The following is a 23,170-nucleotide window of genomic DNA, read 5'->3' as shown; positions in this document are numbered from 1 at the left end:
AGAAGCACGTGCGCCGCAACAAAGAGTAGCCCCGGCTCGCCGCAACTAGAGGAAGCCTGCGTGCAGCAACAAAGACCCAATACAGCCAAAAATAAATAAATAAATAAAATAAATTTATAAAAAAGGAAAAGGCACCTATTCTACTTACCTAGATGCCTCAGTTCCAGGCTTTTTTCCCAGGCAAACAAAACTCAGCGTGTACAAGGCAGAGACAATGAACAAAGACATGATGGGAGTCTACCTTAACCCCTGCCAAACTGTCACCCCAGTGGGTGAGAATGATAATCCCACTTTCATTTGCATAGCACTTAGGTGCTTAGAAAGAACTCGTGCACAATCTTATTGAATTACCTTTGCAGATGGCAAGATAGGTAGCTCCGAGACCCATTCAGTCATTCACTTGGCACATTTGTTGAACAGCTACTATGTGCCAGGTAACACACTAGGCACAGGGGATATATGGATTTGTTTCTTTACTTAATAAACACTTATATATGTTTACTATGAGCCAGGCACTGGTTTAAGCACTTTACAAATCTTAACTCACTTAATCCTCACAACCGCCCAACAAAGCAGATATCATTCTTCTTCCCATTCAACAAGGGCACTGAAGCACCAGAGAGGTTAAGTAACTTTCCCAAGACCAAACAGCTAGTAAGGGGCAATATGGGGATTGGAACCGAGGCAATCTGGCCCTAGACTCCACCCTCTTAACCAAAATAAAGTAAGACATGGTTCCCGCTCTTCAAAAACTCCAGTTTTCAAAATCTCCATGACCACAGAGGAAGAAACTGAAGCTCAGAGCTATCTTCTGACTCTCCCCAAGTCACACACTCCTGGGACTAAAGGCAGTGTTACTTTGCTTCATTGAATGTGTCTGTTCGCAAAAAAAATTTAGCAGAAGATGGGTGCCAGGGCGGCGAATGTGGGCATTTCTAGAGCCCAGAAAGAGAGAGGAGGCCCCACCAGTAAGTCTGAAGTATCCCGAGACACCAAAGCAGACGAGCAAGGCTCGTTCACTGCCCAGGCCATTGTGCTTGTGACGGTCTACTGCCAGGCAGTATTCATGCCTCCAGATATTTGGGGGCAGTGTTATTTATAGGCCACATTTCTATTTATATTTTCATTGAATTCCTGCTCACCCTAGCTAGATTTCCCTCCCTCCCAGAACCTAGAGAGGAGAGGATAAGAACTCTTTTTTACCAAGTGTGTCAGGGCAAAGGTGAAGGTCAAAGCCTTGGCTGTGTGTGCAGCCTTTCAGCAGGAGCCCTTCGTGGGGAAGCGTTCAAGACAAGGGGGCTTTCTACACTTTCCAAAGGAAATGGGGGCTGGGGGAGGACACAAAGCTGGCCTTATACAGAGGCAGCCACATTCTGCCAACACGGTGGGATTTGAGGTGGGCCTAGAAGACCTCTTTTCCCCTAAAATGTTTTCCCTTTTGCATATTTCATCATTAGGCATTTATTCCTTTGGTCTTAATAGTATTATATGACAAAATGTTGGGACTGTGTGTGAGAAAACCTAGACAGTATCAAGTCCAATCCTTGTGTTTCACAGGTGGGGAAACTCAGGCTCGCTGAGGGGCTAGGACCTGTCCTCATGGGGGGATCTGAATGAATAAGACATGGTTCCTGCTCTTCAAAAACTCCAGTTTTCAAAGTCCCCATGATCAGGGAGGAAGAAACTGAAGCTCAGAGGTATTTTCTAACTTTCCCCAAGTCACACACTGCTGGGACTAAAGCCAGGTCTGATTCCTTTCTGAATAAATGGAAATCTATTACCATACACAGGAGACCATCCCTATGTTGGAAGAGCTGTCAGGCACAGCAAAAGAAACTGGGGACAATAAAGCAGGCTCAGAATTCCTCTCTCACCTGGTCTTAGGAACGAACAAGTAAAACCACATGACGTTTCCTAAGGTTCTGTTCGGTGCCCCAAATGAAAACTTCCTGGTTTTAGGGTCACACAGAGAAATAAAGGTAAAGTGGGACTTCTTTCTTATTTTTAGTCCCTTGTTGAACTGTGGTTTAGGAAACAGTATCTGTGATGATTGTCACTGCATGGTTAGTTTATAAATTAGTGTTTACAAAGCCAGCTGGCAAAAGTCATTCCTTTTGGGCACTATGCCTGCAATTCCAGCATCTAACACGAGGTGGCTGGTTAAAAGTTGAGTAGGTTAAGTGAAAGGCAACTGAGAAAATACTGTCATCTAGACAAGACCTTTACTGTCAGAACACGACACTTTAGTAAAAGGACAACATTGACCAACCTCTAATTGACATAGTAAAAAAACCATAACATGAAACTTGAAACAAAATTTAAAGAAATGCAAACACTCTGGTGCGGGTGGCATACCCCTGCTAGCCTGAGTCTTCATCTATAAAGTGTGGTTGCTGTCATTAAAAGAGATTACTATAAGCACATGAAACCCTTTGCACAATATCTGGCTAAAGTATGTACTTAATAAATGTAGCTATAATCCTTAAGTAGAAATCTTCTTTCACTTATAACTGTTTAATCTGTTAAAAGTTCCAAGCCTCACACACAGTTCCTCAGGAAGCTGTTTGCAACTTTTCCCCTGTAGCCAATTTAACAGTAAGGTATCTCTGGACCACTCAGCTCACGTGTGAACTCTTTTTCTAAAGCAAGTCTTTCTATTGAAAGAGAAGGGCTCTGCCAACACAGGTCTTACTTAAGGCATCTTCACCAATTACCAGCTATTAAAGTTGGTAATAATCTGGTAAAGTTACCAGATCAGAAACAAGAAGCTGAGAAGTAAAAAAACTTGCCAATCAGAGAAGGCACCAAATTACCAGTCACTGGCTTGTCTCAACTCTCTTCCTTTGGCTTGTTTTGAAACTTAGGTCTGCAATAATTGTTTTATACAGAAGAGCAAAAGATACTACTTTAAAATCTCAGTTTATTTTTTTGTGTTTACCTTTTTGCTGGAGGCTCCTTAAAAGAGACCCAAGGCTTTCCCCCTCCTAACAGTACAACACAACTGGACACACAGACTTTAGACACATTCCTGCCATGTTAACTTCAAAACCAGCAGCGGTTCCTAGGCCAGTTTCTCTCATCTCCAGACTTTTGAAACAACAAGCTTAGCAATCACCTTGGCCCCAAACTTCATTCTGTCTTGGAAGGGAGGGGAGAGTGTTCTGACTTACAGCTGACGATGGAGTGTGGCTGGGGCCTGGGCATCCTCCTGGTTAGGCTGGTGACGGGGGATAGAGGGCTGTCCTGTGACTTACCCCCCCCACCCCAAAACAGGCAGGCAACTCAGGTGTGTGTAGGGATGTGAGACCAACGAACCGGCCCTCACATTACCTGTGGGAAGCCTCGTCTCCCATGCACCTCTGCTTTAGGTCAGAAACTGACTTACCGACGCAGGTTCAGTGGTTTATATTATGTGAATGGCCTGAACGTAATCAAACACTCAGGAAGTGCTGAACGCAATCAGCCAGCCTACCGAAGGGCTTCACTGGACCTTAAAACGGTGCTTCTCAAGCTTTCCTGCACATACAAATCACCTGTGCATGTCATTAAAATGCAGACTGTAACTTAGTGGGCCTGAGGTGGGGGCCAAGACTCTATTTCTAACAAGCTCTCAGACGATGCTTGTGCTGCTGATCTGTGAGCTACATTTTGAGCAGCAGACCTTGAAATGCACAAGACTGCCTGCAAGACCTCACTCTTGGAAAGGAGCCCAGAGAGACAGTTCCACCTTTTGTGTCGAGCCCTGCACTAAGACTCACCAGATCACCATCAAGTATTGAGTGCTTGCTGTGTGCTTCACAGATAACATTTCATTTGATGCTCTCAACAGCCCTGGGGGTACTGCACAGATGAGGGTCACGATGGACGTGCAGAGATGCTGAGTAAGGCTGGCCTTGGGTCACACGGCTAGGCTATTGAGAGGCTGAGGTGGGATCAAGCTCTGAGGCCTCCACTGTTGAAATGCAACACTTAACTGCCTTCGCCATGGAAAAAGCAGAGTTTCGGACAATTAGCACCCAGGTGTGAACCCAGAGGTGTTTGAGCCCAAAGCCGGCGTTTTTGGAACCACCATGCTCTGGGGCTGGTAGAGCTGGGTCACACAGCTTCCTTCGGCAACGCAGCTTTAGAAATTCTCCCTGAGATCTGCCCCGTTCGTTCTCACTAAGGGGAAATCCAGCCCTTGGGCTCTGGCCTGCGGGGAAACAGGAGCGTGGCCCTTTCCCCTGACTCCCTGCCCCTGAAGGGTAGAGAGGGCCTGTGCTGCCAGCCCTGCCTTCGGAAGGTGCATTCAGGTGAGCAGACTCTACCTTCAGGCCGTGCCAGTCCCTCAGGCCCACTGTGGTCTGGAGGCCGGTGGCCTGGCGTCCTGGGGCCTCCTCGGTGGATGTCAGTTCTTGGAGCTGTGGAGGTGAAGGGGGAGGGGTGTTTTCAGGGCTCACAGCAACTGTACTGCTCGAAGCCAGGCGGCCTCTGGATGAATGGTGCATCAGTTCATATGGGCCTGGGGCATCTCCAAGAGTCAGCTCAGTTCCCGCCAGGGAAGAGCTCTGGCTTGGGGCTCTGTCCTTGGGCTGGGTCCAGTTGGGGTGACCTTGGAGAGCAGTGGAGCGGTCAGGCCAGGGACACTGTAGAGATTTGCCACCAGCGCCCCTTACCTCCTAAGAAGGGGGGCCCCGAGCTCCCTCTCAATGGACCTCAGTGTTCTTCCTGCACCACCACTACCCCTGCCACCCCTCCTACCCCCCTGGACCCAGAAGCCAGAGCGCCTAGTGCCCACAGGCTCCTGGGGAGGGCGGCTGGTGGCGGGACTCCCCACCACAAAGCATCTTTCATATGTGCCAAAGGCTTCAGCTACCTCAGGGAGGAGGGAGGAAGTTTCCTTTCACCCCCAGGGTGAAGTCCAAGGCTGGAGTTGGGGGAGAGGTCCTGGGAAAACTGGGTCTGCATCTTGGGCCGGGCTGCCCCCAACAGAACCTGGGCATTGTCATTCTCAACCCCTCCCTCACCCCCAGCTCCAATCCATCAGCGAGGCCTCCTGGCTGTTCCTCTAAAATACATCTCAGATCTAGTTCCCTCCACACCATTGCCCAGCCCGGGTCAAGCCACCCTCCTCTCTTGTCATGCCCTGTCCAGCCTCCATGGGTCTCCCTGCCCCACGCTTGCTCCCTTTCCCTTCCAGTCTATCCCACAAGCTCAGCTGAGGGATCCTTTAGAAACAGAAATCCGATCACGGGGCCTCAGCCTAAAACCTTCAAGAAACCTCTCACCACACCTAGGACAAGTCCTCACCCCTCAGCTTGGCCCATGACAATGGCACAGCCTGGTCCTGTGTGACAGCCATGCTGAAAGCTCACACAGCCTCATCGACCAGGCTTCTCAAGGTGCCCCCAGGGGCCCAGTCCCTGCTTCCTTCTCCCAGCTGCCCTCTTGCTGTCTCACCTCTATCACACCTGAGCTCAGGTAACTGACCTGACAGTCATCTACACCTGAGTGTGAATTCACTGACAGTGCCACTCCTGGGGCACACCTGAGTGCCCGCTAAGCAGGAGTGAAAGGATTTGACCCTTGAAAAAGGATGTTTGGGCATCAGGTAAGCAAACAATTTATTTCCAGGGGAGAGAGGGTAGGGGAGATCAGGAATGTCACAGAGACTTGAAATCACTGGCCTCTGGTGACTTTGCCAACATGCAAGAAGATCCCTGGTTGCTCTATCGAACTTCTAGTTTAACGTATGCAGTGTTGTGCCACAGTGATTAGCAAGAGTTACGCTAGAATCCAGCATTCTGGCTCCCCATCCAGGGCACATTTTTCTGCACATTAAATTAGGCAGACTGACTGAGACCATGAAAAGAACACATTTCTGCTTAGATCAGAGGCTTCTTGTGGAAGATACCCCAGGATACACTTCATTCGGGGCTGAGGGTTTGGGGTGGGCGTGCAGGAGGCTGATTCCCTTCTAGAATTATCTCTGGACAATGAAGACACATAGCATGTGGTAACGAAGTGACCTGACTCTTTCCCTGGTCTTGAACTCGGGGGATGACACGGGGGAAGGACTAGGGGGCCTGATCCACACTGACTTTCAAAAGTAAAAGGGGCCCTTGAGTGGCTGCCTCCAGCAAAGCTCCTTATTCCCAGCGAGACCTGGCAGCTCTGGAGCTGAGAGCTGCAAAGCTCGTGACCCTGCTCTGTTACCACAGCGTCGGGTCCAGGGACGCTCAGCTTCCTCCCATCTTTCAGCCCCAATCAACCATCTGCATCATCAGCCCTTCAGACAGAATCTCCTTGCAGCTTCGCAAGTTACCACAGGGAAGGAAGGAGCAGCAGGAAGTGCAGTCAGGGCTGAACTGTGGAGCAGCCTCAGCACAGAGAGTGCGGGCAGGCACAGGGCAGCGCAACGGAAACCCACGTGTCCTGCAGCCGAGCCACCAGGCTTGCAGCACTGGCGCCTCTCCCTTTGCAGTTCACACGGCGCGTTGCAGGCATAACACGCTTGGACCACCGTCCCAAACCATGATTAACCCATTTGGTAGACGAGGAAACCGACCCCGGATGCCTGTGACTGGGCTGAGTGGCACAGCTTACACACGCGTGTGGAGCCGTCTCTTTGCCGCAGAAGACATGCTTTGGAGTTCCTTGGTTCCACAACTCCTGTCCGCCCGGCTCGCTGTGGCCACTCATCCCCTACACTCCCCACCTGCTTCACACACTTCTTGCTGTTCTTAAACATCCATGCTCAGTCACACTTAGCTTGCTGGCTCCTCAGCCTGGCACCCCGAGCGCTGATCTGCCCACACCTGGCTCAGTTCAGGTGTCACCTCTGTAAAGCGGCCTTTTGGGACCACCTAATCTCAGATGCCCCAGCCACATGACCTGGCTATTTTTCTTTCTGGCTCTTAGCACTATTGGAAATTGCTTACTTGTTCGTTTGCTTCCTGACTCCCCCACTGGAAGGTGAACTTCCTGAGAAGAGTGGCCCAGTTTACCTTGTTCTCAGCTACATCACCAGTGCCTACAGCTGGGCCTGGCGTGTAGCAGGTGCTCAATTAATACCTGCGGCAGGCACGAACACATGCAGCTCTTCCATGTAGCATTCGGATGCCAAGAACAGGCCCTGGGAACCACCCGCCCCAGATTACAGAGTGAGAGAATGATTTGGGGAGGGGGGGCAGTAATTACAGCAAGAGAAGACCCAGCACTTCCAGAGGAGGTTACAGGCAAGTTGCTTTTAAAACAGCACACGGTACCTCTCAGGCCTGTAATCTTGTTGATCTTTTGAAAACCCTGGCATTACCAGCAGACCCTATTTTTTCTCTTTCATCACGTAGGTTTGCCTTTTCTTGCCATCCCAGGTCATCAGTGGGGCTCAGAAACCTCTCAGGTCCTCTCCCTTGGGGACTGTAGCACCTGCCAGCATCTCTGAGCCACTGATTCCCTTACAGCCTCCCAGGCACTTTGGGGAGGGCTTTCTCAGGCTGACGCCTGGTGGGGACAAGCAGAACTGCCTACAGCCCAGGGAGACGGCCAGCTCTCCCCAGCGCCATGGACCAGCTCTAGCTAAAGACATCCCTCCCCCACTGCTTCCTTCTGTGCTGGAACAAACACCGGATCTGCTGCACAGGGCTCTGGGGGGCAGAGAGAGGAAGGACCTGGAGACCGTGCTTGCAATTCACCCAGCACCCTCCTGCGCTGGGGCTCCAGACTGCCTCTTCACTAAGGGGCCGGTACGTAAACTGGTGAGCTGGTACCAAAGAACGAAGCATGCTTGCTTTCTAAAAATACACCCCTCTAAGCTTGTGAGGTCACGAGGCTGCCTGCAGGCTGGCAGCACCTCTTTGATTAAGGTGATAGGTTCACTTTTCTTCCTAAGCAATCTAGCTTCTCCACGCCTCACCAACCCAGGAGTATGTATACCTGTGGGTGGGACTGACTGCTATTAGGCTGAAGGGGCTTTCTGGAAGCTCAGAGGCCCAGTACCAGTCAGCAGAGAGACACAGATGGCTTGCGAGTGGGGGGAGACCTCGCGCAGCCTTTGCCAAGTGAGTTCACCTCTTTCTGCTCCGCTGCCTGGCTTCTGAAGCCCTTTGGTCCCTGGTCGCAGTGGGTTGCTTTTTACATCAGCAGCTACACACTCTTCTTCACTCCGTAATGACCATTTCCTCCCAGGGAGCCTCCTTGGGCTGGCAAAGTCAAGATATACAGGAAATCTACTCCAATCCCAGGATGGGCAACAGGAGATGGATTTTCCACAACAGTCTTCTAAAACAAGGCAGAAAGTTCCATGTAAACAGTAGGCTGCCTTGAGAGGCTGCTGACCCCATCATGCTTGGCCCAGTGTCCTAAAGACTTCACTTCTGTCCACCTCTCCCCAAAGCAGGAGACCCCAAAAAGCACCAGATACACTTGTTGTAAGACAAGTCTCTCTGGCTCTCTTGCATTTCTGCATGTCTTGTCAACAAAGCACTAACCGCCTTTTGTTCTGGATTATCTTTTCAAAGGTGTTTGTATAGCAAACAGCTTTAGAAGACAGAGGCAGGGAGCCTCTTGCTCTGGAGCAAACAGCAGGTTTGCATGGAGCCTTGGGAGACTGGGATAGTCTCTCTCCAGAGCAAAAGGGGTAGGTTTGCTTACCGCCCATTATAAAAGATGTGGGCTCCTTAAGATCTGGTTCCTCTCCTATATTGCAACCCATTGCATGTGCAGGCATTGCTCTGGGCCCATGAGGTCATGCCCTATGGGACTTGGAGGCAATACTCATGCTGCTTGCTGTGCCATCATGAAGTCTTTTGTCTTTGACCCAGGAGTCTCGCGTTTTCAGCTGGCATCCATGAAACTGGAGTAAGCTAACTTAACTGGCTTACAAATAGGGTAAAATCTCAGATCTTTCCCAGTTGGTGGACTAGCTGTGCTCCCACTGGGGTCAACACCACTGCCCAATCTCTGAGCTCCAGGTCTGCCCTGTTTCCAGCAAACTCAGAAGAAGCCCCCAATTATGAAAATATACATAAACCAAAAAAAGAATTACTTAAAAAAAAAAGAATGCTCTACTTTGCAAAAGGACTTCTCACGTACCTCTTTAAAAAAGAATAGCATTTAGGACACCTAAAAGATGATGTGATTTGTCCCAAAGAGCAAAATTTCACGGAAGTTTTCAGGAATAAGCCTTAATGTAAAACAAGGTTCACCCCTGCTTTTCTGTTGGAGGTGGGAATGCCAAGAGGTCAGGCCTGGGAGTGGAACTTCTCAGGGACTATTGTCAAACCACCGTCTCCTTCCTAAAGACCAGCTGGCATGCTTGCTTACTGGCCCTCTCTACCTCCTTACAATGAAATTCAATTCCTTGGGTCTGTAATTGTAGTTAACTGAGTTGTGCCAACATCAATTTCCTGGATTTGATAATGTACGGTTGTTACATAAGGTATCACCACCGGGGGAAGCTGGGCAATGGGTACACAGCTCAGTGGCTACATGATGGTGGAAAGTGATTTGACCTGTCTTTAAATTGGGAATAATGCCACCTACCCTGTACTTTGGTAGTGGAATTGGAGGGGAGGAATACAGAGTGCCTAGGAGTTTTGCAACATCCTATGAATCTATAATTATTTCAAAGTAAAGTTTAAAAAAATACTGTGACTTAAATAACCAATCTTTTTAGATTCATAATTAAATGAAGACAGTCAGGACTCTGTCAGATGAGCAAGCACGTAACCATGTGAGCCTCAGATTCCCTCTCTTCTCTCAATTCCTCTGCTTTCTCTGTCATTTCCACCAGCTAAACATCCATGAGCTCCCAATCAGGAGCCCGCAGCCAGGTGAGCCAAAGCAAAGCAGCTGGCCTAATGCTCCAAAGATACCCTCAGACCCCATGCCCGGGCAGCAGAAATGCACATCATGTCCCGTCACCTCCAAAGCTAAAAACTGAGGCCCCTCTGGAGACAACAGGCGCTCTCCGCTTCCTCCCCTTCGGTTTCCCTTGCTCGGAAATTCCAGGCCAGGCAAAGGGCTGGCAGAGCTGTTCCTGAGGCTGGCTGCTAACCTCCCCGGGTTGCAGGAGCAAAGGCTGCTGGATTACCTCAGTGCCTTTGAGCTCTCTGAGGTTCTGCCAAAGTCATTGCTGCCAGGGCTTAGCCTAGGGGAATCAGCAGGTGCCTGCAGACAGCCTCTCCAAAGGCAGGGAGGTGGAAACAGAGACTCAAGCTGGTGTTAGGTAATACAGTATACCTGTAGGTGCCCTGTCTGGAGCCCCTTACCATTGACGCTCCCACCCCGTGCTCTGTGGGTGTTGGCTACTAAGGGGTCACAGCTGCCCCTTCTCCAGGGACACGCCCTCAGCCCTCAGGAGCACCTGCCCATATTTCACACTTCTGGGAGAGGGGGCTGATCACAGATCATACTGCTATGGGGAGTATAAAAGTTGTCCCCTAAGAAGGGACAACTCTGTGGTGCCGTCTGCCCTCCAGAGCTCCTCATGGGGTCAGGCTGAGGCCAGACTTAGGTGAACCCACATCTCGGCCCAGTGTCTTCCCCTTCCCTGTGCTGCGTCCCTCACTGCCCTAGGATGTTCACTGGAGAGCAGCCCTCAAAAGTCAACTTGCCTAAGAGTCCTTGTCTCAGGCTCTGCTTTTTGGAACCCGACCTAAGACAGGCAACATTCATCACTGCCCTTCTCTAAAACCCTCCCCTCCTGGGGGAGCCCCTTTGATTCAGGGTTGTGGGGTGGCTTGGGAACCCTCATGCTCACTCAGCCCTTGCTTGCTTGGCTCTGCTTATATTGGGTTGTTTTTCTTCAATATTTTTCCTTCTTGTCCAAGCTAAGGACTAAAGTATGAAAGGGTTTGGTATTTCCTAGTGGGTGAGGGGAAAGCCAGGAACAGGGCCTGGGAGTCTCAGGGTAGGATTCCAAATGGCCAGCAATGTCCATTCTGAAGTCTTGGAGAGCAAGTGATCAAAAGGGAAGCTTTGGAGAGAGAGCCCCACTGAAGGAAGGGGAGAAACACAGAAAAGCAGGGGAAAAGGAAACCTCCTTTAGGATGGGACTGGAGGGGGGGCAGTCCTCTAGACAATATCACCCACTATGCACAATATCACATCTCTATGGGGGCAGGGTCCTGTGCCTTTTCCCAGGAGTTAGGGATGGCAGGGTGGGGCGGCACTTTCTTTATTAACACCTGCCATTTATTGAGCTTTTACTATGGGACAGGCACTGTGCAAAGCACTTTACATGAACTCTTTTAATCCCCACCACAATCCTAGAAGAGGAAACTGAAGTTCAGAGAGGTCTCAGTCCTGCCTCATGAAGCAGATATGTTTTCATCCTTATTTTCCAGATGAGAAAACTGAGGCACAGAGAAGGCAATACAATTGGTAACCAACAGAGTCAGAGTTTCCGGGGTGAAGCCATACAGTCTGACTCTTGTGACTTTGGACTGTGGTAGCAGCAGGACATGAGCCTTGCACTTCACCCCACCCAACCCCACCCATCTTTCGAGGTCAGCTCCAGGTCCCCCTCATTCAGGAGGCTTTTGTTGCCTTGGGCTCACAATGAGCTCCTTCTCCATCAAAATTGGAATTTCACAGTGGTAGAGCAGGTCACATTTTGCCTTAAGAGCTTCTCTGATTAGGGAGTAGGTCTTGTCTCTCTCACTAGCCCGAGGGTTCCTTTAGATGAAGGAAACAAATCCAGATCTCCCTGGACTCTCCAGGCCACCACAGTCCCTGGCCCCGGGCACTTATTCCTGGGCCTGGCACAGGCTGAGCCCCTCATAAACACCTGCTGAGTGAATGATAGTGAGGCAGTCTCTCCCTGGAGCGCTGGCCACGAATGGGGGGAAAGCTGGTTCTTTTAGAGCAACAGGCAGCCTTCACACCCCGAGGCCAAGTCCACCCAGGGCCGGGCACTGGCGTCCTTGGCTCTCGGACACTTGTGTCCACAGCATCCTAGCTGGGCTCCCGGGTCCTTGGTGGAGGACCATCTGGACTGTACTGGAGCAACATCTAAGGTCATTACAAACCTGGGTGTTGGTCGTTCCAAATTCCCTTGAGACTCAGCAAAAAGCCAGGCAGGGGTGCAAAAGTCCCCCACGTTAACTCCTAGGCCAGGAACAGAGAGGCAGTCCTCTGCCTCCATGGAAGGGGTCCAGGGCCGAGATTCCCTACACCCTCACTGACTCATTCTGGTCTTATCTAAACTGGAGGATTTAGAAGTTCTTTGTAGCTAAATTGATTCTCTCCAACTTTAGCATAAGACTCGGAGGGCAGGCGGCAATGCCTTCTCTTGTCTTTCACTGTTTTTGAGGATGGGGGTGCACGAGGAGTACCTTTCAGAGAAGAACCACTCTCTGGGGGGGCTGCCCGTAGGTAGGTTTGCAAGTCAACAAGCAGGTACTAACCATGCGCTGGCTGCATGCCAGGGATTAATGAGATGCAGACCTGCTTCTTGCGATGGTCCCACTGATAGCTGAAGTCCGGGGAGGTCCAGGCCCAGCAGGAATGGAGGGTGAACACCACTGTGAGGGAAGGTCCCCTGGGAACCAGCCCAAATCACTAGCCTGGGGAAAGGTAGGGGATGCGGCGACCCAGGAAGCAGCACCACCCACATGGCTCAGGGCAAAGAGCCCAGTCTGGAGCAGGAGACCAAGTTCACACCTCGGCTCTGCCACTTTTATGGGCAGTTACTTAACATCTCTGAACCTCAACATCTTTATCCCTCAAGCAGAAATCATAATGCATGCCTCAGTGTGGAGATTTGTATACGATCACAAATTAAAAAGCACTTTGTAAGCTATAAATTCCAACACCGATTGAAGACGTCACAGTAATAGCAGGTTATGACACACCTGAGAAGATTCCCTCTAGATTACACAACATAATCAATTGCCTTAAACATGTTCCAAAATGGTGTGATAGTTAATGGCCTTTATGACCAGACAGACCCGGGTTCAAATCCTAACTCTGCCAACTCACAGGCCGTGTTACCTAAGCTGTCAGAGCCTCAGCTGGATAATGGTGCCAGGAGGACTCGAGCAGGTTGAGGGGGAAGTGTGCTTGATTTAAGGTTACCTGTGATTACAACGGTAGCCAGTGGAAGGAGTTCAGCCTGCAGTTTTTCATCCTTTCATAGGAGAACTTGATCTCTCCATGCTTTTTGTAAAAAGGAAACCAAAGTCCCAGAGCCTGAGAAACTCCTCCTAAGTTACACGGCCCGGGGTGAGCAGAGGTGGCCCTGGAGTGGTGGGAGAGGCCCCTACGAAGACAATGGCCTTCAAAATCAGGGGCTTCCGATCCCCTGGGAGTTGTTAACATGCAGATTGCTAGGCCCACCTGGCCCAGAATTTCTGGTGTAGTAGTCAGCCTTTTCTTGGCCTACAGAATGTCCCTCTTCAGGGTGTCCCCCATCCCATTAGTGAGGCTATGAAAAGCTTACCTGGGAGGAAGGGGATGATTCTCTGCTTGGGGTCCTTCTGGCCACCTTCGATGGGAAACTTATCCAAAAGCTGCATCTGAGGAGCCAGACAGAGGAACAGGATTCAGGAGACTGGAACGGCCCTCAGTGTCCCTTCCCCACTCCGCTCCACTGCTCCAGGGCCCCACTGTCCTCACACGGATGAGCGACGCCTCAAATCCCTCATTTCACAGACAATTAACAAACCACATGGGGCATGAGTGGGAGGATGCCGGAGCTCTCTACGCATCAAAGGGGGAGTCTGAACAATCTCAAGGAGGCCTGAGGGTGTAGAGGGAGGTGTCCAGAGATGACCCGGAGTGAGGCCAGGGTAGGGACCAGCAAGATTTCAGGCCAGGCTGCAGGTGGGGTTTCCAGAGACTTCTCCGGACCCAGTTGTTTTCATACGTCATATGCTGGGTGAGCCCTTCAGTCACCCGCCATCCTAATCCCTCCCGGGGCCAGGATGGGGAAGGCCCCACCTGATGCTTCAGACAGACCACCCACCTTCCAGAACCGCTCTGCGGAAACAGACCCAGATGTTATTTTAATTGCAAAACCAAATCCAGCCCATTGCCCCCACTGCTGGAAGACCCCCTCCTCCGTTTCCTACCTTCCCACCCTGAGATTGCTGCTGTTTTTCCAGGGACAGACCCATTGGAAGAGTTTCCAGGGTTCTGGAAGAACAGCTGTTTTTTCTTCTGCTATTCTGGGCTGAAATTCTGTATAAACTGGAAAAACACACAGGAGACAGGATGGACGAAGCCACAGCCCCTGTGTGTGTGTGTGGTTAGTCTCCCTTCCAAGGAGTGGGCGGGCAGGAGGTGGAGCGGAATGGAGAGTGGGATCTAGCCCCGCGGACCCAGCTGTGTGACCCTGGGCCGGGCTGCAAGCTTTCTCAGTTGGGCTTCAGGCGCCTCATCAGTAAAATGAGGAAGATCCATCACATGACATCTGCAGTCCATTCCTTCTTCTGAATATTAATTAATACTAATTGAGCATCTACATACAGCACTAAGAAAATAGCAGTAAAGAGAAGAGACGAAGTCCCTGCCCTCAGGGAGTTTACATTCTAGTTGCGGGGAGACACACAGTAAACAAATATGTACTGTGTTGGGGGGATACATGCTATGAAGAAAAATGAAGTAGGATAAGGTGGTGGGGCAGAACAGGAAGGAACAGTTATTTTATATAGAGTGGTGTGGAAGGCCTCACAAATCAATGGCAATTCGGCAGAGACCGGCAGGAGGTGAGGAAGCGAGCCACAGTGGAGGGGGAGAATGTTCCAGGCAGGGGAAGGGCCGGTGGAGTGGAGGCTGGAGTCGAGTAAGCAGGGGCCGGGGTATAGGCAATGAGATCCAGGTGGGGCCCGGGTCATGGAGAGGATGGCTCAAGCTACAGGGAAGTGACTGGGCCACAGCGAAGAAGCAGGGAGACCAGTCAGGAGCCTATTTATTGGCTTGGACCAAAGTGCTGACTTGGAGGTGGTGAAATGTGGTCCTACACTAGATTTGACACGTGTAGTGTATGTACGTGTGCACACGTGTGCATATTCCCATCTACCCACCCACTCACCCAGCTCTACAGCATGATTTTAGGATCCTCTCTTGCACAATCAAGATCCAACATACACAAGCTATTTACAGCCCACACGTGAAGGGCGGGTCATTGTCAGATTCCGTTCAAAACAAGACAGTGACTGCACTGTTATTAACTTTCACTTCCCTGAACACAGTCTAAGATTCAGCAAAAGCTGGCTCATGAGTTTTCAAACCCCAATGTTATAAGTCCACCTCTCCAACCTTTAATAATTGCCTGCTACGTGTAAATATGGACAATGGGCCATAGCACTATAAACCTGTACTTAGGATTTTTTTTTAATCAATAGATTTTCAAATAAATTCTACATGGAGTAGAACTCTTATTTTCTCCTCTCCCCATTTTCCTCACCCATATTCTATTTTGTAAATTTTATTTCTATATTACGTAAGAAATTGATGTTCATTGAGGGGAAAAACTAGAAATTATAGAAGCAGTAGGTGGTCAAAAAGAGAGCAAGAATCACTCATAATCCTTCCCCCTGAAAAAGAAGCATTAATATTTGGGATATATATCCTTTCCAGATGTTCTTACATGTATGTAGATAAAATAAGCTCATCAAGTACTCTCATTACAGTGTGTAATGACATTGTCCCACGTCAGTGACTACTTCCATATTGGCACTGTTTTTTTGTTTGTTTTTTTTTAACGAGAGTTTTGCTCATTTATTCAAACAGTAGGCATTAGGGCAGGCTGTGGTAGAGGATGCAAAAATGGATCACATTGTTCTTGTCCTGGAAGATTTGTCAATCCAGGAACAGAGATGAGGTATCCAAACAAAGACAATACAAGGTAGAAAGCGATAGGTGCCACAAGAGGGGTCTGTTCATTAATTCATTATCCATTCATTCAAGGAACATTTGCGTCCTGTCCCACATCTTATCCCAAAGGGAATGAAAGATGAATTAGGCAGAGCCATTGCCCCTGGGGTAGTCACAGACTGAGGCAGGAGGCAGAGTCATGAACAATAATACTAATGACCTATGATAGCCAAACTAGCAGGGAGTTCTAGGCAAGGTGAATGTCCAACTCTGCCTGAGAATATCTGGGCAGACTTCACAGAGGAGGTGACACTTGAAGTCGATCTTAAGGAATGGATATGAATTCACCAGGAGACTGGATGAAGAAAGCATTTGAAGCTCAAGAACAGCTCATATAAAATCACAAATATGTGAGATGTTCTCCTGCTTAGGAAACATAAGAGCTTCAGTGTGGAGAGTTGGGGGGACTTGTGGAAGACCAAGCTACAAAGGTGGGTTGGGATGAATTGTGGGGAGCCTTGTATGTCATCCCCCAAAGATTTAGTTCCTTCTGTGGTCAATGAACAGCCACTGATCCATATCAGCATTCTTAACTGTGAGGCAGAATGTTTCAAGGTTTGAATGGGTCATGGTTGATTTACCTACTCTCTACTGTTGGATATTCGCTACTACATGTAATATCAGAGTGAACACCCTTTCCATGTACCTATGAACCTTTCTTAACATTTTTTCTATTTTTTGTTTCATCTCATTGAAACCTATGCAAATTTATAGGTGTCTTAAATCTTTTCTGGAAGAAGATTGAAGACAAATACATGGATATAACTAATACGTTGAAGGCCAGGCCTGAGGCCTTGGAGAAGCAGCTTCATAGAATTTCTGAGGAAGAACACAGAGACGATGAGGAGAAAGGCAGGCCCAGCTCATGCCCCGTGTAGAGTGATCTGCCCTCATCAGATCCCTTTTCTCCTGAAAGAAAGTGGCTTGCTGTGCCCGGCAAGCTGAGGGACTTACCCAAATTGCCCTATCTCTTTGGGGCTGGCAGGAGTTAGGCTATAGAAACTTTAAGTTTCTGGGGCTTTCCTGGTGGTCCAGTGGTAAAGAATCCGCCTTCCAATGCAGGGGATGCGGGTTTGATCCCTGGTCGGGGAACTAAGATCCCACATGCTGCGGGGCAAATAAGCCTGCGCGCCACAACTACTGAACTCACCTGCCTCAACGACAGAACCCGCGTGTTGCAAACTACAGAGCCCATGCACCGTGGAGCTCGTGCGCCACAGCTAGAGAGAAGCCCGCGTGCCGCAATGAAGAGCCCGTGTGCTGCAATGACAGATCCCGCATGCCTCAACGAAGACCCCGCGTGCCGCAACTAAGACCCGACTCAGCCAAAATACATATATATAATATATATATAAATAAATAAATGGTAAGCCTTTTTAAAAAAAGTTATATAAAAAAAGAAACTTTAAGTTTCTTATCAGCTCTGACATGCATTTGTTCTCTGACTCCTGAATTCCTTTTCTGACATAAGATTCTGAGATTCTAACAGTGCATAGGGATGGTGGTGCCCAGAGAAGTGGACAGGGGCACGTAAGATTCATGCATTCCTTCCTTTCCTCCCAAAACATTTGCTATGTGCCTTCTAGATGTCAGCCCTCTGTTAGGGGCTAGAAATAATTTAAACCGCTGGTCTATGGACCACAGTAGCAAAGCCCTAGAGCTGTCTCATATGGCAGTCACTACCCACACGTGGCTATTAAGCACTTGAAATGTGGCCTGTCCAAACAGAGATGTGCTGTAAGTTTAAAATATGCACCAGGTGTTGAAGACTTAGTACAAACCAAAAAAAGTGAAACATCTCATTAACAATTTTTGTATTGATTGCATGTTGGAATGATAATATTTTGGATATATCAGGTTAAGTAAAAATACTTTAAAAATAATTTTACCTGTTTTATGTTTTTATGTAGCTACTAGAAGAATTTAAATTATATATATGGTTCATATTATATTTCTATTGGACAGGCTGCTCTAGAGCAAGATGGTTCTCAAAATGTAGTTTTAAGTCTGCCCATACCTGACACCTTGGGGGAGGGGAGGTGTTTGTTAAAAATGCAGTTTCCTGGGCCCTACCCAGAAGTCTGTGAAGCTTTGTTTTGGTGCTAGAGACTGACAAGCAAGTTTCAGAGTGTTGGGGAATGGTGAGGCTGTATGAAAAGGATTCTGTGGGACCTGAAGGGAGAGGTCTGGGAAGACTTCCTGTAGGAGGTGAAGCTAGCTCTGTCTTGGCAGAGGGACGGTCACGTTCCCTGTACCTTCCCTGCCAAGAGCAGTCTGAACCCTCTCCGTGGGTTCACGTGCCTCCTGGAAGGCAAGGGTTATCTGATAGCCCTGTGGATTTGAGTTTTTCCTCAAAAGGCCTTTTGAGGATGGTTTGCAGCTGGGCTCTCTCCCACCTCCTCCTTCTGTAACAGATATTCCTCTTCTCCCACCTCTGCCTTAGTCTGGGCCCCCTGAGGCCACGACAAGCCCATCTGCTAAAAGTACTGGGTCAACGGGCTCTCTCCAGAGCCGTGAGCGCCCAGCTGACCTGCCACCCTCCCCCCTGGGCCTTCAGGTGCTGATCTCAGCACACCTGTCACCTGATCCCCCCCGCTACCGCCGAGCCTCGGCATCTGTCTTCCCTGTTATCTCCAGGGCCCACTGGCCACAGGAAGACGATGCACTGCTAACCAGATGTTGGTGACATTTTCTCTGCCCACAGGTGACATTTCAAAAAAAGCCAATCCCCTGGCTCAGACTCCAGAGCAAACCAAATACAGGCGGCCAGCTGAGTTTACTCAGTCGGGGGGCTCGCAAATCTGCCCCATTCAGCGAAGTGGCCCGAGCGCAGTATGGCAGAGTGGTGGGCGGTGGGATAAACATATGTGGCCACGTGTGATACACAGTCCAAGTGTCACCCCACCTGGGAGGCCAGGCAGGCTGTGAAGTGGGTTCTGTAACCTGGTGGGCACCTAATTTGCAGGACTGGGTCTGATAGAGAAAAGTCACATGAAAGGCTCAGGGAGGCTGTCTGATGAAGAGGCTGCCCAGGCCTTCCCTGAGGAGGAAGCCTGGGTGTGTGGGCAGTGAGGAAGGAAGCTCCGCCCCGCAGAGAATTCTGCTGCAGCCACATTTTTGGGCAGGAAGTGGATTCTCCTGTCACTCCAGCAAGGGCCTGAGTCAGGCTGGAGGAAAAGCAGGGCCCATTGCCAGGGTCCTTCTTAGAGTGAGAGGCATTTGGCTAAGGGAGCCCTCGGCAAGCACATGAGAACTCTGCAGCGTGTGGAGGACGCCAGGCTGTTTATCTAAGGGGTGGATAGTGCAAGAGATACAGGACAGCTCGGCTTCAAGAGCTGGCCCCAGCCAGAGAAAGCTGATTCGGCAGCTCTTCGTGGGCAGGGCTGAGCAGCAATAAACACTGGGGAGAGAGAAGGGTGGACCCCGGGCCCAGCTGCGGCACATCTGTAACCCAAGAGGCCAACTCCTCGCCCTTCTGAGAGGGTGGAGTTCCCAGCAACTCCAGTTTTGGGGCCCCAATGCTTGTGACCATTTCCAGCTCAGGAACAAAGGGAACGTTAGTTACTACAAGAGGCTGGTGGGTTCCCTGATCTAGAGATTCCCCTTACAAAGAGGCAAGGTCACTCCATCTCCCTGAGAACTCTGAGAGATCATGGGAAACCTCAGAATTGGTTTGTCCATCCTACTGACTTAGGGCTCACCAGGCCCTGTGTTAGATGCGGGGACACAGCAGGGAGAATCACAGAAACAGAGAGGGACAATAACGATACATGTGACTTTTCTTAAAGTTCTCATCCTTTGTGGTCTGAAATGTACTTCCCCATTCCCTTCCTTCTTTGATGGCCTTATCAGGCGACATCTACTCTGGGAAGCCTTTGACTGTCCCAGCCTAAGGTCACACCACCTCTCTTTGAATTCCAACAGCACTCCTGGTTGGTATCCCTATTTCAGTATTTCACATAGTCTTTTGAAAATTTTTTGTACATGTTCATCTCATTGCCCACAAGAGGAGGCATCCTTCCCTTTGAATGGTCTTGGTGCCCTTGCAGAAAACCAGTTCAGGATAAATGTACGGGTTTATTCCTGGACTCTCAATTCTATTCCTTTGGTCTATATGTCTATCCTAGGTCTGTAGGATGCCATCTTGATTACTGTAGCTTTGTATAAGTTGTTTTCTTTTCTTTAATAGACTTTTTAAAGAGAAGTTTTAGGTTCACAGCAAAATTGAGCAGAGAGTACAGAGAGTTCTCATATACTCCCTGAACCCACACATTCCTGGTCTCCCCCGATCAGAATCCCAAACCAGCACTTTGTTGCAACTGATGAAGCTACATTGACAGATAACTATCACCCAAAGTCCATAGTTTACATTAAGGTTCATGTTTGGTATTGTACATTCTAGGGGTTTGGACAAATGTATCACATGTGTCCACCATGACAGTATCACACAAAATAGTTTCACTGCCCTAAAAAACCTCTGTGTTCCACCTATTTGTCCTCTTCCCACTAACCTGAGTAACCACTGATACTTTACTAGTTTTGCCTTTACTAGAATATCATATAGTTGGAATCATACAGTATATAGCCTTTTCAAAATAGACTCTTTACTTTTTAAAATGCACAATATGCATTTAAGGTTCCTCCATGTCTTTTCATGGCTTGATAGCTCACTTCTTTTTAGCACTGAATAATATTCCATTATGTAGATGTGCTACAGCTTATTTATCTATTCACCTACTGAAGGACATCTTGGTTGCATCCAAGTTTTGGCAATTATGAATAATGCTGTTGTAAACATCCATGTGCAAGTTTTTGTGTAGACATAGTTTTCAACTCATTTGGTTAAACACCAAGGAGGATGATTGCTGAATTGTATGGTTGGAGTACGTTTAGTTTTGTAAAAAACTGCCAAACTGTCTTCCAAAGTGGCTGTACCGGGGCTTCCCTGGTGGTGCAGTGGTTAAGAATCCGCCTGCCAATGCAGGGGACACGGGTTCGAGCCGTGGTCCAGGAAGATCCCACATGCCTCGGAGCAACTAAGCCCGTGCACCACAACTACTGAGCCTGTGCTCTAGAGCCCACGAGCCACAACTACTGAGCCTGTGCTCTAGAGCCTGCAAGCCACAAATACTGAGCCCACGTGCCACAACTACTCAAGCCCGCGTGCCAAGAGCCCGTGCTCCGCAACAAGAGAAGCCACCGCAATGAGAAGCCAGCGCACCACAACGAAGAGTAGCCCCCACTCGCCACAACTAGAGAAAAGCCCGCGCGCAGTAATGACGACCCAATGCAGCCAAAAATAAATAAATTAATAAATTAAATAAAGTACAGCTAAGAACATAGTCATGATCTGTGTGAGAGGATTCACCATCATGTACCCTAGTCCCTAATGAAGTTATTTTTTATGTTCCATGGGCCTCTCAACCTTGCGCATGTACCCGGCCCATGTGCTAGTTGCCCACCTCGGTCAGGGGTCATCATACCTTTGGGGTCTAGTGATTCTCAGAATGGTGGCACAACTCTGAACTTTCCCATGAAGACATAAAAATAATAGATTTGGGAGTGACTGGACAGCACCTCTAAAACACTTATTAGTAGATCTTTTTTGGGGGAGGGGTTCAGCAGAATTCTCTGTTCAAATGAAATTTAATATCAAACTTCCATTCATAATTTTTGGGGGTGTAGATAGCCTATCATTCCAGAACAACTTGTTGAAAAGACTATTCTTTTCCCATTGAATTACATTAACTCCTTTGTCAAAAATAAATTAACTACGTATGTGTGGATTTACTATTTCTGGACCCTCTGTGTTGTTCCACTGATAGATAGATATCTCCTGACACAAACACCATCCTTTCTTGATTACTGTAGGTTTTTAGTTACGTCTTAAAATCAAAATTTTTCTTCTTTTTCAAAACTGTTTTGGTCATTCTAGATCCCTTGCACTTTCAGACCCGGTTTAGAATGAAGTGGTTAATTTCTACATTAAAAGCCTCCTGGGATTTTTTTAAAATTGAGATTGCATTGACTTGATAGATCAATTTAGGGAGAGAAGCTACCTTAACAATATTGAGACTTTCAATCCATGAACATGGTAAATCTTTCTGTTTAGTTAGACCTTCTTTTAATTCACTCAGCAATGCATTATAGTTTTCAATGTAGAGGTCTTACACATTTTTCATTGAATTCATTCGTGTTTTATGTGTTTTGAAGCTATTATTAATGGTGTTTTAAATCTTCATTTTCCAATTGTTTGCTGCTAGTATACAGAAATACAATTGGTTTTTGTATGTTGAATTTGTATCCTGCAACTTTGTTAAAATTACTTATTAATTCTAGTAGGTATTTTTGTCTTTTGCAGATTTCTTAGTATTCTCTACATAGACAATAACGTCAGAAAAAAAAAAGGTCATTATACATCTTCCTTTTTCCAATAAGTATGCCTTTTCTTTCCTTATTTCACTAGCTAGAATGTCCAATACAATGTTGAAGAAAAGAGGTAAGAGAGAACATTCTTGCTTTATTCCAATCTTAAGAGCAAAGTATTCAGACTTTCACCATGAACTATGATGATAGTGGTAGGTTTTATGTAGATGCTCAAGATGAGAAAGTTTCCTTTGATTTCTAGTTTACTGAGGATTTAAAAAAAATTATTATTATAAACAGTGCTGAATTTTGTCAAATGCTTTTACTGAATCTATTGATGCATTTTTTTTCTCCTATATTCTGCTAATGTGGTGAAATACACTCATTAGTTTTGAAATGTTGAACCAAGTTGCATTTTTTAGATAAATCCTACTTGGTTCTGGTGTATTATCCTTTTTATATACTGCTAGACTTGATTTGCTAATATTTTTATGAAAAATTTTGCATCCATGTTCATGGTATTCTGATATTTTCCTTTCTTATAATGTCCTCATCAGGTTTTGATATCAGGATTATGCTGATTTCATGCAGTGAGTTGGAAACTATTCCTTCCCCCTGTGTGTAAGAACGGTATTATTTCATCCCTGAATGTTGGATAGAATTCACCAGAGAAACTATTTGGGTTTGGAGCTTTCCTTGCAGGAAGGTATTTGATTATGGATTCAATTTCTTTAATAGGTGTAAAGGCACTTAACATTTTTCTTTTTCTCCTTGAGTCAGCTTTGGAAAGCTGAGTTTTTCAAAGAATTTGTCCATGTTGTCTTATTGAATTTATTGACAGAAAATTGTTACTAACACTCCCTTATTATTATTTTACCTGAAGTAATATCTTCTCTTTCTCCTGATATGGGTAATTTGTGTTTTCTCTCTCTCTCTTTGGTTA

General features: G+C 47.8%; 1 protein-coding gene across 3 annotated transcripts in view; it reads right to left on the bottom strand.

Moving 5' to 3' along the window:
• The window catches only part of SH3PXD2A (SH3 and PX domains 2A), a 234,468-nt gene that overhangs the window by 132,771 nt on the left and 78,527 nt on the right, over positions 1-23,170 (bottom strand). For all 3 annotated transcript variants that reach the window (XM_061198315.1, XM_061198218.1, XM_061198261.1), the window contains exon 3: positions 13,424-13,499. In XM_061198315.1, the coding sequence (XP_061054298.1) occupies positions 13,424-13,499 (76 nt within the window). The remainder of the gene's footprint in view (positions 1-13,423; positions 13,500-23,170) is intronic.

The sequence above is a fragment of the Eubalaena glacialis genome, chromosome 1 (genome assembly GCF_028564815.1).
Source record: "Eubalaena glacialis isolate mEubGla1 chromosome 1, mEubGla1.1.hap2.+ XY, whole genome shotgun sequence".
In the NCBI taxonomy this organism is placed as follows: domain Eukaryota; kingdom Metazoa; phylum Chordata; class Mammalia; order Artiodactyla; family Balaenidae; genus Eubalaena; species Eubalaena glacialis.
The sequence above is the reverse complement of the archived record's forward strand: the minus strand, read 5'-3'. Positions and strand labels throughout refer to the sequence as shown.